At 37.6% G+C, this 14,113-nt stretch overlaps 1 protein-coding gene across 1 annotated transcript; it reads left to right on the forward strand.

Annotated features, from left to right (window-relative positions):
* Positions 1-3,346: 3,346 nt before the first annotated feature.
* On the forward strand, positions 3,347-13,277 carry LOC122057840 (kinesin-like protein KIN-13A). The gene is given in 15 exon segments (XM_042620156.1): positions 3,347-3,565; positions 3,729-3,803; positions 3,943-4,211; positions 4,692-4,913; positions 8,071-8,256; positions 8,938-9,042; positions 9,172-9,249; positions 9,503-9,584; positions 10,051-10,213; positions 10,387-10,716; positions 11,300-11,518; positions 11,615-11,670; positions 11,673-12,223; positions 12,322-12,387; positions 12,627-13,277. Coding segments are annotated over 13 exon segments (2,457 nt in total). The 5' UTR covers positions 3,347-3,565; positions 3,729-3,803; positions 3,943-3,995; the 3' UTR covers positions 12,810-13,277.
* Positions 13,278-14,113: the final 836 nt, after the last annotated feature.

Consider the following 14,113-nt stretch of genomic DNA (forward strand, 5'->3'; position numbering starts at 1 on the left):
TAAAGGTTATGAGTAAAATAGGGATCCCACACCCTTTGGCTGCTCAGTTCCACCCAGTGTTATCAATTCGGCCGAATAATTCGAACCGAATTTTTCCGAATTTTACCAAAAATTCTGACCGAATCCGAATTAAAAATAAAATTCGGTAAAATTCGTGATTTTTTCAAAAGTGAATATAAAACGCGAATAATTCGGACCGAACCAGATTAAACCGAATTATTCGGTCCACTTAAACAGTATTTAAAAAAAAAAACCCCAATAAGCTTTTTTGACCGAATCCTTAAATTAATCAATCGAATTATTCCGAATAATTCTCCGCCCGAATAATTCCCGAATCCGAATTTGCTAACTATGGTTCCACCTACTATTGAAGACTTGAAGTGTATTGAACACTTAAATCATGGGTCCACATCAGAAATTACTTCTTGTGGTTTTTCTCTCTTAAACATCAAAGCATTATATTAACAGAGAATGATTAGCGCTCACACAACATAATATTTTCATTTTTTCTAACAGGTAAGCGATAAAGATTACTACAATAAATAAAATACATTGATGGTCGGCAAGGATAAGGTCTATCTCGGATTTAAAACTACATGAACAAAACTAGCAATAATTAAACCCACAACATAATATCACTCGCGTCCGGCCTCCAAAATGTTTTTTTTTTATCTTCCTTCAAAGTGTTAATCGACTTACAACCTTTCGCTCTCACATACACACATGAAATGACCTATCTGCCCGTTACATACTATACTGTTTCATCTATCTTCATTGGTGCACTTTCTATGCCCGTTTGGTCAGAGAACCCCCTCCCTTTTCTTTATTTTTCCTTTCTCCTTTTATAATTGATAAAATATATACATATATATATATATATATATATATTTTTTTTTTTTTTGCAATAACAACCTTTTTTTTTTACATTACATTACCCAATTCATGTATATCCATAAGTAGTCCTTCATGGGGGGACATTTGAGGCTAAATGATGCATTATGGATGAAGAAAGCATTGCAAGCCCTTTGAGGTAAACTGTAAATTAATCCTTTTGTCTTATCATTTTGCGTATTATTCTGATTGATAGATTACAAAGCTATAGAGGATTATTAGGATTTTGGATTGATAAAGCTACAAAGACAAGTTAAAAGTAGTAGTGATATATTATTCAAATTTACACTCAGATTTGTTAGGTGTCAACTTAAATGCTTTTGATTAAAGCAAGGCTTTATTAAAAGTAGTGTAGTACAAGGTATCATGGACCTTGGTTAGACCTAATCTAAAAATGTTTGGTGGGCTCATATTGAGATCCATCCAAACATTGGCCCCACTATGAACATAACCACACACCCAAAATGAAAATCCAAAATTTAATCTAAAAAAAATAAAAAATAAAAATTCAAGAAAATGGTCAAATGATGTGTTTCTAGGTTTCAAATTCCAACCATGGCTCAAGATATCGGTATCTTATCGATCATATCGCTGTTTCTTAATATTGATTCTTAACAAATATGGTAGCGGTGCATCAGTCGGTGCTAAGGGCAAACTAGTTAAAAAATGGTCATTTTTCAAAAAATTGAGGACAAAACAGTTCCATACAACTATATCAACATCGGTTGAGACTCTGGATCAATACCAATCCTGATACCATGATTTTAATCCTTAGTTCCAACTATAAGTAAGAAATAAATAAAGTGAAAGATGAATAAATAAAACTTATTATAACCAAAGTTGGGGGGAAAAACATGGATGATTTTATAATGATAATATAATATGCATAAGCTACCTAGGAAAACATATGCTTAATGCCTGCCCTAATTTTAGCTTAGTTTTATAATAATTCTCCCACCCTGTCCCACTCCCAAAATTACTACTGCAACCTTGGTTCTACGTGAAATTACAGTAATTACCTTCACAAGGGTTCAATGTTCATTCATAAGTTGAGGGCATGGCATTGTTTTGTAAGTTATATATATATATATATATATATATATATATAAAGAAAAAAAACAATTAGATTAGAAGTGAAGGCAAATTGGGTCCCATTGATAAGGGAAATCCACTAAAACTAAGTACGTTTCACATGCATAGTGGGGACCGGTCCCTAGAACCTCTACCATGTACCGGTTGGTTGGTGATATTTGTATTTACAAATTAGGGAGGTATTGCCCCATTGCTTGTGTGGAAAGGAATCTCCACGGGAAGCCAATGGAGGATTATAGTGCTTACAAGAGTCTTTCGGTTCTTACAACAACTCTTTCTCACCAATCAAGTAGTACAATATGTGTATCTTATCTTATAGCCCAATGAGGAGTAGGTGGACTCGAGCGAGCGACGTAGATCACCTAGCAAGCAACTAAAGTCGAGACGCATCATCATCATCAGATTTCACTAATGAGGATGCAAATCAAAGTGAGATGACACTATCTTGTGCAACACAACTGTAGTTGGCCTTTTATGTTAGGGGGTTGGGGGGGGGGGATCAAATTCCTTGTCAAGTATCATCCCTATTGATCTCTTTTCAATTGTTTTGGCTATTACTAAACCTAGCCTAGCTAGCTTTCAAAATTCATATTAAGGCAAAGCACACAACTATGGTAAGACATCCTTAAACACGATTAGGTCAATCAATCTAGACCAAGATGCATTCATTAACAAAAACGAGGTATGAATGAAAACCTTTCATAAAAAATAAACAACCCTACTCACTACAAATGAATACTTCACACCTCTCACACATTTTGTAGATAAGGCATGCTTTCATCATCTAGTGGTTTAGAACATCTCTCTTTAAAAAAGTAGGGATGTTTTGAACACCTCATATCGTCATTTTTTCACTCATGCCTACTAGTGTTTGATGTTGTTGAAGATAAGAGAATTAAGATATGTGAACAATTCGTATAAAGGTTCACATATAAGGAAGGAGAGAAAATTTCAAAGAGGAAAATGAGTATAAGAGGGTACATGGGTACATGGTTCCAGCACTCTGACCATTAGTTTTCCTTACAAATAATGAGTATACTATGCCGTGCCACGCAAATTGTCACTAAGTATGTGATGTATATTCCTAACTTTGGATAATTAATTGGGGAGTTCAAAAGTAGGCAGATTACATGAAGCCATGAAGGTCTCGGTAAAGAAAAGCGAAAATTGGGGATTAGATGTAAATTACGGAATTGTTGCTGAGGAGGTCAATAAAGGTTAAAAGGTGTATGTAAATTCAGAAAGATATAGGAATATATTGGTCAATCTATTGTAAATATAGCCGTTTTATTCACATTTATTGTAATTCTAAAAGATATCTTCCGATGTACTGCCTTCAAAAAAATAATATTATATGAAGGCATAATCCCGCGTGCTGGTTTTCAGACTCTGCTATCATCGCAAGGAATTGCAGAGAGAGAGAGAAGAGAACAAAAGGTTACAAACCCTCGCCTTTACGGCTTATTGGAGTTTCTCTGTTTCAAGTTTTCGTGGATCCATTTGAAAATATTGAGCATTTTGAATGAAGAAACCGGGACAGTGGATCGACCACGTATGAACATCTTGTTTCGGAAATAATCTGGTAAGGTTTTGTCAATTTTTGTTTCATTTCTGCTTGTTTTTCGATTCGTCTGGTTTATAACGGTTAAATCTGTTAAAGATCTAGTTACCATGATCTAAGGTTTGATTTTGAATCGGAATCGTTTGTATTTCGCTATCTTAGATCGGATTCTCTTCGATTGCAGATTCAGAAGCCTTGGATCTCGATTGGCGAGGAATCACGTAAATGTTTTGCTTGATCTTCGAGTTTTCCCCTACTCGTGAGTTTAATTCGTTGAGTTCAGTAGATTTAGGGCTTTCTTTGGCCACTTATTCAATCTATTGTCTTTTTTCGTGTTTATCTCTTTTGCCTTTTTTTTTTCTTCGGAGTATGACGTGTTGGATTTATCTTCCTCGCAGAGTCTGTCTATAAAGTGTAAAAATTGGCTCCGCAACGCCGCTCGCAGCGCCACATGGGTGGCCAGATGCAACAGAGCAATGCCGCTGCTGCGGCGGCTGCTCTGTATGATCATCCTGGGGGGACATCCCTGCATAATGCAGGACCTGCGAGCGATGTCGGCGATGCTGTCATGGCACGGTGGCTCCAGTCCGCAGGATTGCAGCATCTGGCCTCTCCTTTGGCTTCAACTGGCATTGATCATCGTCTTCTTCCGAACCTCCTCATGCAGGTACGTCAATGCTGCTCCATTTCCATACTTTTATGTAAAAAAAATGGAAGATCTATTTATCTTTGAACTGACTTTGGTCTGAATAAGCATTCTGTCTGGAGCTGGGGTTGCTTTTTCTCACTTCTTTTAGAATGGTATTTGTAATTCCATTAGAATGTCACTTTATTTGCACCTGGACTTACTGTTATGATTTACTATTACTGATCAGCATGTTCTTGGAAATTATTTTTGATGGTGTTTGCTTATTTAATTTTTGTTTGTCTGAATCTGTAAGGTTGCCACCTAAATTTTCAACTGCTGGGAATTGGAAATTGGGCTACTATTTTGGTTTTTTCTTTTTTCTCTCCCTATTGGTTGTTGTTGTCTGATACCTGGTTTCATGGTATATGTATGTATGTATTTGTAGATTATAATGTATTATATAAAATGTTTGCTCATCCTATCTTGGTTCTGATAATAAATGGCCAACTTTTGTTGAAGGGTTATGGAGCACAATCTGCTGAAGAAAAGCAGAAGCTTTTTAAATTAATCAGGAACCTCAACTTGAATGGGGAGTCTGGTTCTGAACCATATACCCCAACTGCTCAAAGCTCAGGAATGGCTGCTGCGACAGAAGGTTTCTATTCCCCTGAACTTAGAGGTGAATTTGGAGCTGGCCTTTTGGATCTTCATGCTATGGATGATACTGAGCTTCTTTCTGAGGTATGTGTTCACTTTCACCGCTACTGAACTTGTTGATATAAGAGTTGCGTAGTATACAAGCATGGCAACTTATTTCAATAGTCTTTTGGGAATTAATTTAAGCATAGTTGTCATGGTGTCGCTTTGGTGTCAAGGTGCCTTGGTCGCCTTGGGTCGACTAGCCCACTGACTACTATGATCTTAATCTTAAGCCAGTTAATCAACTTTCAAATGTAAATCTCATGACTTGCAGTTTTTCTGGGTTGTTAATGTAAGACAAGTCACAACTAAGAACCAGTCCACAATAGGACCACTAGTATCCTGTCCAGCAGTAGGATCACAAGTACTGTTAACAATATGTTAACCCAACAACAGACCAATAGGTAGCAAACCCAATCAACACACAAATAACAAAGCCTTTAATATTAAAGGCAACCACAGGTCAGAATATTACTGAGAAAACAACCAGTTACAGAATAACAGGGCACTCACTATTGTCAGCAGGTCAGAATAGGTGTTAGAAATTAAAATAAATAAATTTTGGTCCAGAATTAGCAAGTCACTACTACTTGGATGGGGAAATTAGTGCTATCGAGGGTAGTAGACTTGGTGAGGGTTGACAGTTCAAAATCCCAGCCACAATTAATGGCTAGATCAAGAGATTTGTAGTGAGATCCAAAATAGTAAGTAAAGCTAAAAAATAGAAACTGATAGACTACATCCAAAACCAGCCATAGGATCAGCTGAAACCACCAGCGACGGAGAAGAATATGAAGGGTATTACCCTCCCAAAATCTGGAGAACCAGTGCTGCAAGTTGTATTGAGTCTTCAAAATCAACTTCTGATGGTGAACCACTAGAACAACCTTCTAACGATCAGCAACAACAATAGTAGCAGAGAAACAGCTTTTCGGTACTTCTCAGATGATGGTATTGCAGAGTACTAAAATAGAAAGTAGGAATTAAGTAGGGGTGGGGATATAACCAGGGCATCTCACCTATGGCCTTGGTTAGTCTCTCACTAACCTAGGAATCTCTTCTCTCACTGTTTCACACAGTGGCATAAAACTAGAATTTCATTCAACTTCAATAATTGTGGGGTAGGACTTTAAAGGTACCTCCAATTGCAAGTGTCAGACAATAATTTACTATACTAAGGTCCCTTAAAAAATAATTACTATACTAGGTGGCGGAGAATCCTGTTTCTTTTTAGGGTGATTTGAGTTCTGAAAATCAATTGTTTGGCCACCAGCTGCTTGTGTATGTGTGTTACTCTTTTCATTGGCCTGTTCCTCAAGGCTTTAAAACACATTGTGCCATGTTAAGACTGGAAATGGAAATTGGCCTACAGTCTAGAGAGAGGGGGTATGGAGGAGCACAGATATGCTAGAGATGGTTCAGTTGACTCTTTTATGCGTAGATGTTAATTGTCATATGGGTGGGGTGTCAGAGGAAGTGATAAAGTAATGGTACTGTATCTGGATGGTCAGAATAGGTGCAAATGATACAAGGTCCTATTCTTGAAGGTATGTTTGTCTGGTAGTTTATGGTGTTTGGGAGCTAGTATTGGAAGAAATTGAGATATGGTTTTACTACAGCAGGTAGGAGACAAACCAGCTGACACGGACTAAAGAGATTCGAGTGTTGGTAGGTCAAAGTTTTCAATTTGCCATAATGTTTCTGGTTTGTTTAGAACTTTCAAGCCTTGAGGCATGTTGGCCGGGTTTCTGTCAGGTTGATCAGTGATACAGTGAAAAGGATCTTGTTGAGATGATGTTACTTATTCACTAGCCATTTGTAGGGATAAACTCCATAAGGTTGGGAGTGGAAAGCAATGGAAATTCCTCTGAAGTTAATGTAGCTTTAGAAGGGGAGGATAGGAAGGTTTTGTCTGCTAGAATGCTAGGTCCTATGGTGGCTCCAAAGTCCAAAATAGAGAATTATAGACAGGCAGTTGTGAGCGTAGGGACACCCCTAAATAAATTGGTTAGGATGTTATTCTTCTTTTTCTATATGATTGGGCAGTGGAAAGAAAAAATCTAATGACTGTTTGAGGACCTAGCTAGACGTACTCCTCATATATGTGAATTGGTTCCTATCTTTGGGATTGGGCTTGCACTTCTAGGAGGTTGCAGATAATGATGGAGCTGCCTCAGTTGATTGGAATTAAAGGACTGACCTCTATCATGCTTGTAGAAGGCCACAACAGTATACTTATGTTTTTGACACATCACATGGAAAGAATGTTTCGGTAATCATTTTTATGTGATTTCTTTATGTTGTGGGGAAAGAATGTGCGAGTGTTGGTGAAATTTTATTTATTCTAGATACATAAGAATATGGCTTCAAAGACCTTTTATGGAGGCAAACCAGGTGTTGGAGTTGGAATGGCGAAACAAGACCCATGTCACCAATTCCAATGAGTTGGACACTGCACTTAATTCAGTATAGTTGAAGGGGATTAGAGGAACTGTGAACAGTAGTAGGATTATGAATATAAAACTCCAAAATTAAATAAAAAATGAATATAATAAATGTGCTGATTTTCCATGTTATCTTACCTTCGTAGATGATGGTCTTTGTAGAATCATTGTTGTGAGAGTTTTTGTCGGTTCCTTTTTTAGTTATTTTATCTCTGATCTAATGCTCATGATAGGTTCTAACTTGCTTAGTGTACTAACATAGCTGTCACGGTGTTGCCCAGGGAACAGGGTGCTCCTTGAGATCCAAGGCAGCAGATCACCTTATGTGCCAAGGCATTCAGACCCAAAACTTGATGATTAATACCATCTACATGTTATAAATTTCAATCATTTCTCATGTCTACCCTTGTACATTTCCATAGTCTCACTTTTTAAGCCCTTATGTTCTATATTTCAACCTTTATAGTCCTACTTTATGAATGTATATTTATATGTGTATGTATGGCCACACGTCAGGACGGCTGGCTACCACTGTGGCTCAGCTTGGTGCCATGACAACTATGCATGGGAAAATGACATAGTGTCTTTTAATAACTGTGTTTAAAAGAAAATTGCCTTTTTTTTTTTTTTTTTTTTTCGGGGGGGGGGGCGCTGGTTGTTAGAAACTAAAATTTGAGTTGAGAGAAGTTATGAGGTATGCTCTGTTTCTCCTTCTATATTTTCTGTTGATAATGTTGTGGTTATCCTGTTAGCAGCATGTATTGTCAGAATCCTTTGAGCCTTCGCCTTTCATGCCCGCTGTAGTAAAGGGGTTTGATGATGACTTTGATGCAACGAATAGTAGGCAACAAAGAGTGGAAATAGATGCCTCAACTAGACTACCAACAAACGAAAAAGAGGTCAGCACAAAGGATAGCAATGTGGCAAAGATTAAAGTTGTGGTATGTTGGTTCAATATTTGTACCTGAAATTGTCTGATGATTTTATTATTTCTAGCTCAATTATTTAGTTCTTTTGACCTCAATTCAAGAGTGCGGCTTATGCATCTCCTACTCTTCTGTGACCAGATGCATAAACATTGTGTGGTTAATAGTTTCATCACTTTACGCTAGACGGCCTTCTTGTTTGTGTTTTGACATTTATTTTCAATAAAAAAAGGGCGTACCTAGTGCATGAGGCTCCCACCACTGTGGGGTCTGGGGAGGGTCATAATGTATGCAGCCTTATCCTTGCTTCGCACAAGAGGCTGTTCCCCGACGTGAACCTGCGACCACTAGGTCGCAATATGATATTTAATGAAGTTATTGTTCTACTGCTTTTGTTGACTATATGATCCATTTCTCTCCCCACGTGGGAAGAAAGCCACATGGTAAAATTGCCACATTTCCAAACCTTGTGCTTATGCATAAATTATTTTCTTTACCAAATAAAAGGGGAAAGAGAGATCATCTTTTCATCTCACACAAATGAGGGAATATTTTCTTTTATCATGGCCAGCTATTGAAGCTTTGTGCTTGTACCATTTTTGGTACATTAATTGCATGATTCACAGATATACGCAAGAGAGCGTTTTCTTGATATATATTATTGTTCTCATGTTAATTTTTTGATATTTGTCTCAGGTGCGGAAAAGACCTTTAAACAAGAAGGAGCTTTCGAGGAAGGAGGATGATATTGTAACAGTATTTGATAATGCATACTTAACCGTTCACGAGCCAAAGCTGAAGGTTTGAACATTGCTCGGTTGCTATTACATGTATAACTTGATGATGCAATCCATTGCATTATGCTTGATGGAAAGTGCGGCTTCTTCTCGCTTGATGTAAAAGGACTAATTTGTTTTGCTGTGATGGAAGGTGGACTTGACTGCATACGTGGAGAAGCATGAATTTTGTTTTGATGCTGTTCTAGATGAACAAGTTACCAATGACGAGGTAACAATCTTGTTACCTGAGTTTAAGTTTAAAGTTGATGTATCTTTAGGAAAACTAGCCATTGTTTTTGGTTTTCTATTTATTCTCTTTGATGTTGCCTATTTAAACAGTTCTGTTTGGCGGCAGGCATTTATTGTTTAGGGTAAATATTCTTAAATCAGTCATTACGTGCTTAGTGTAAACTAGAGCCTGTAATGTTACTTTTATTGAAGAACAAAAGATTTGATCACCAACCTTTGCACTTTATGGACAGGTGTATCGTGTGACTGTAGAGCCGATTATTCCTACCATATTCCAGAGAACGAAAGCAACATGCTTTGCATACGGGCAGACAGGTCTGTAGATATTCAGGCTTTCTCAATATTGCACCCTGCTGTCTCACCTTGCATGAGTAAAGGGCCAGATTATTGTTGGAAAAATGAATTGGCTTGCATTCTGTTTGAAAGTTACAGAACATGTAAAATGTTGTTTTCAGCCATTATTATTTTGTTTAAGGCAAAAAATTGTTAGATTTTAATCTATGCATGCTCCTTTGCTTTTCTTTTGGCTTTCTTCCCAGGTTTATAGTCATCTTATCATATGAAGGTTTATCATTCTTCTCAGTTATAAATTGTTGTGATCATATTTTACAGAACTGTTTCATTGTTATCATCGTTAGTTCTCTTATTTACAACTTACAAATGAACAAATAAATTCTTCCAGTTAGTTATTGTACGTAGGTTGATTTTTTTTTTCTTCTGGAAGCTGGCTGAGTTTTGAATTCCTATAACACTAATTAAAGTACATGTACTTAATTTTCAGGTAGTGGCAAGACGTTCACCATGCAACCTCTGCCTTTGAGAGCAGCAGAAGACATTGTTAGATTGTTGCATCAGCCAGCATACCGTAATCAGAGATTTAAGTTGTGGCTTAGCTATTTTGAGATATATGGAGGGAAACTCTTTGATCTGCTCAGTGAGAGAAGGTCAATTTTTTTTTGCTATTGCTTGATTGATTCTTTTTTTGGCTTGTGTCTTTGAATGCTCCTGTCTGATTACCGCTCCTCTGTTTATTGAGAAATAATTGGAATCAGACCCTTCCCTGGGAAATGGGTCTGATATCAATGAATATCTGAGAGCTTTAAATCTTGTTAAACAGGAAACTTTGCATGAGAGAAGATGGCCGGCAACAAGTTTGCATTGTTGGACTGCAGGAATTTGAGGTCTCGGATGTTCAAATTGTTAAGGAATACATTGAGAGAGGAAATGCAGCAAGAAGTACAGGATCTACTGGTGCGAATGAGGAATCTTCAAGATCACATGCTATTTTACAACTTGCCATTAAGAAGCACCGTGAGATAAATGGATCCAAAAGGCTGAACGATGTTGATGAGTCCAAGGTTGGGAAAGTTATTGGGAAGATATCTTTTATTGACCTTGCTGGTAGTGAACGAGGTGCTGACACCACTGACAATGACAGACAAACAAGGTAATGTTTTTCTCTGTTAAATCCAGTGTCCATTACAAACAGCAGGGTTCCTGCGTTTAGTTTCTTGCAAGAAAGATTATGACATGTCGAGATGGTTAGCACCGTTTTTCTTCAAGTCCCTAGGTTTCACATTGTTTCCAGCGTAGTTACTTGTGTCTGTTCCTTAAAAAGCTATTTGAGCAAACTGTCTTAACTGGAGCACACTTCTTTATGCATTGCTGTTATAAACTGCAAAATTGGAAGTAGCTGTTACATAGATCTCTAGAACATCCATCAGTGGCATGCTGGCACAAATGGCTCACTTGTGCATGTTGCGCAATTGGATGGTTCTGTCAAGATTTAGAAATAATGAACTGTCTTTTTTTTTTCTTTTGGTAAAAAAATATAATGAACTATCATCACAGGGGAAAAAATCATGAAAGTGTTGCAAAGTTCATCAGTTTCCTGTTGTATGTGATCTCCTTGTGGGATTCCTCAGACAGTGGATCCTACCTGTATTATTCACTGATTGAATGTTGTGTCCAGGCTTCTCTTATTTTTGTTCTGTGATTTTAATTTCAACCGTTTGTTTTTCCCTTTGCAGGATTGAGGGAGCAGAAATTAACAAAAGCCTTTTGGCCCTCAAGGAGTGTATCCGTGCTCTTGATAACGATCAGATTCATATCCCATTTCGTGGGAGTAAACTCACTGAGGTGCTCCGTGATTCCTTTGTTGGTAATTCTAGGACTGTTATGATCTCCTGCATTTCTCCGAATGCAGGTTCCTGTGAGCATACTCTCAATACATTGCGATATGCGGACAGGTAATTACTGTTGAATGTGAACTATTCAAATACCATGCAGCAGTGGAGTTATCATTCACTTTTTTATTTTAATGATGTTAATTGTTGTGTAAACAGAGTTAAAAGTCTTTCTAAGAGTGGGAATGCAAAGAAGGATCAGGGTGCAGCTTCTTACTGCCAGCGAGTAAGGAGTCTTCATCAGCATCATCTTTGGCTGTTGCTGTTGAGTCGGAGGATGTTTATAGCCAGACACAAGAAATGAAAATGGTGGATATGGCTAAAAGGATTCCAGAGAAAGAAAACTTCTCCTACAATTCTGGTTCTGATTTTGAGAGACAACCATCTAGTTTGCCTAGTTTGCCATCAAATTATCCCTCAAGTGGAAGGGGGGAATCTGGGGTGGTGTCAGGCTCCTTAGAAAGGGAGAGGACCAACACCAGATCTGCTTTTGGTGGTTCTACTAGCCAGAAATCATATTTATCTGCCCAAAACTCAAATGACATGCTGGAGGAGAAAGTGCAAAAGGTATCTCCACCTCGGAGGAAAGCTTTTAGGGAAGAAAAATCAGAGAAACAGGGAAACGGGACCAAAAAGGATGGTGGGGGATCTGACTTGCCCACTTACAAACCACAACATACATATGATTCTAATCTAAACAGTACTGGTTCAAGACAGCACGGACCAGAACCAAGCCGCCAAGATGGAGATATCAATGCAATACTTGAGGTACAAGTTCATACCTGTCTCTCTCTCTCTCCGTCAAATCTGGCATGGGAAGTTAGTGTTTGCAAGACTTTGAAACACTATTGTTTTCACTGGTACAGGAAGAAGAGGCTTTGATTGCTGCTCATAGAAAAGAAATTGAAGATACTATGGAGATTGTCCGTGAAGTAAGTCCAAAATTCTATCTTAAATATATCATCTATTTATGGATGTGAAAACATTCTAAATTCCTACTGGGCTGGTATTTTTCCTTATACTTGATTGAAGTATGTTTGCTGATTGCTCTATAATGAAGAGTTGTTGAGTTTCTTTCTTTTAGTTTTTGATTTGTGGAACTGAAGCTTGAGGGGTATTCTCTACTTTCATTTGCATATTTTAATTTTTCCAATTTTTTTTTGCATATCAGGAGATGAAACTATTGGCAGAAGTGGATCAACCAGGTAGCCTGATAGACAACTATGTGACCCAGTTGAGCTTTGTGTTGGCACGGAAGGCAGCAGGACTGGTTAGCCTTCAAGCCCGCCTTGCAAGGTTCCAACATCGTCTAAAAGAACAGGAAATACTTAGTAGGAAGAAGGTCCCTCGTTAAGTTGTTTTTCTGGGACCCCAACTCATGCCAACCACTTCACAGCTGCCTTTAATTTCTACCTGTCAATGGTATCACCATTCGGCGCTTTTTAACCCCTTATTTCATGTATCTTATTGCCTTGTAAAAATATTTCATTAATGTCTTTATTGGTTCCGTCCTTGTGGAGATCTCACTGTAACTTGGAGCCAAGCGTTTATGTCAGCCGTTTCTGTTCCCTTGACGCAGTTGAGGGAAGGAACGAACGATCTTGGAGTGAATTTGGTGACCAGAGAGCCAACAGGTAGCCTTCGATGCTTAAAATGCTCAGTTTGGCAGGAAAATCCAGGTTGTGGTCAGGGAGATTGTGTAATCAAATCTGTTATTTCAGATTAAGCTTGCTATGTTTGTTTCTTTATGATTTTTAAAGAATTACAAGTTCAGAGACACCACAGAAGAAATTGAATGAGAAAAGAAATTAGTCAGGACTCATGAGCATATGCGCAGCAGTTAACATGGCAAAATTCGATCGTCCAATCAGGTAACGTATTTCATAGTTTCTTGCAAGAGTGAGATTTTTATTTTTCCCCCCCTTTTAACATGGAAAAACTATCGGGAGAATTGTATAGGTCAAAGTTAGTTTCATTAAATTAAATTAAATAAAAAAAAAAAAAACAGAAGCAGAAAGAAAAAAAAAAAAAAAAAAGAAGCTATTGGGAGAATGACTTGCATTTTTTCTCCTTCAAACAAACTATGTGGAACTTGAAACGGCCATGGAGCGTTCATTTGCTACCCAAGTTACTGCAATTATGCATGAAATGAAACGACCCCCACGCCGTTCTTCTTTAAGGAATCATATTGAGCGTTGTTTTGGGATTTTAAAATCAAGATTCCCTATTTTAAAAAACATGCCTCACTTCTCACTTAGTTACCAAAGTTATATTGTGATAGCTTGTTGTGGACTTCATAACTATATTAAATCTGAACAAATAGCAGATGCACTTTTTCAACAATATGGGGAAGATGACTACTATGATCCTAATGAAGAGAGAGTCAGGGTAGTCAACGCTCACGGGTCACAAGAAGATGGTGATATTGCGAGTACTTCTACTACAATTCATCAGGGCAGTCAACGTGTACAAGGAAGACAGATGAATGAGCTAAGGATACAAATTGCAAATCAGATGGCAGTAGATAAGGGTTACCCCCTGATTTGATTGTTTATGTAATAAAATTTCAAGACACCTATTTGCAGCTATGATTTTTATTTTGTAATTCCTATAAACTTGAATAGTAGACTTTTGTTTTCTTATTAAGATAAATGTGGA

The sequence above is a fragment of the Macadamia integrifolia genome, chromosome 12 (assembly GCF_013358625.1).
Source record: "Macadamia integrifolia cultivar HAES 741 chromosome 12, SCU_Mint_v3, whole genome shotgun sequence".
In the NCBI taxonomy this organism is placed as follows: Eukaryota; Viridiplantae; Streptophyta; class Magnoliopsida; order Proteales; family Proteaceae; genus Macadamia; species Macadamia integrifolia.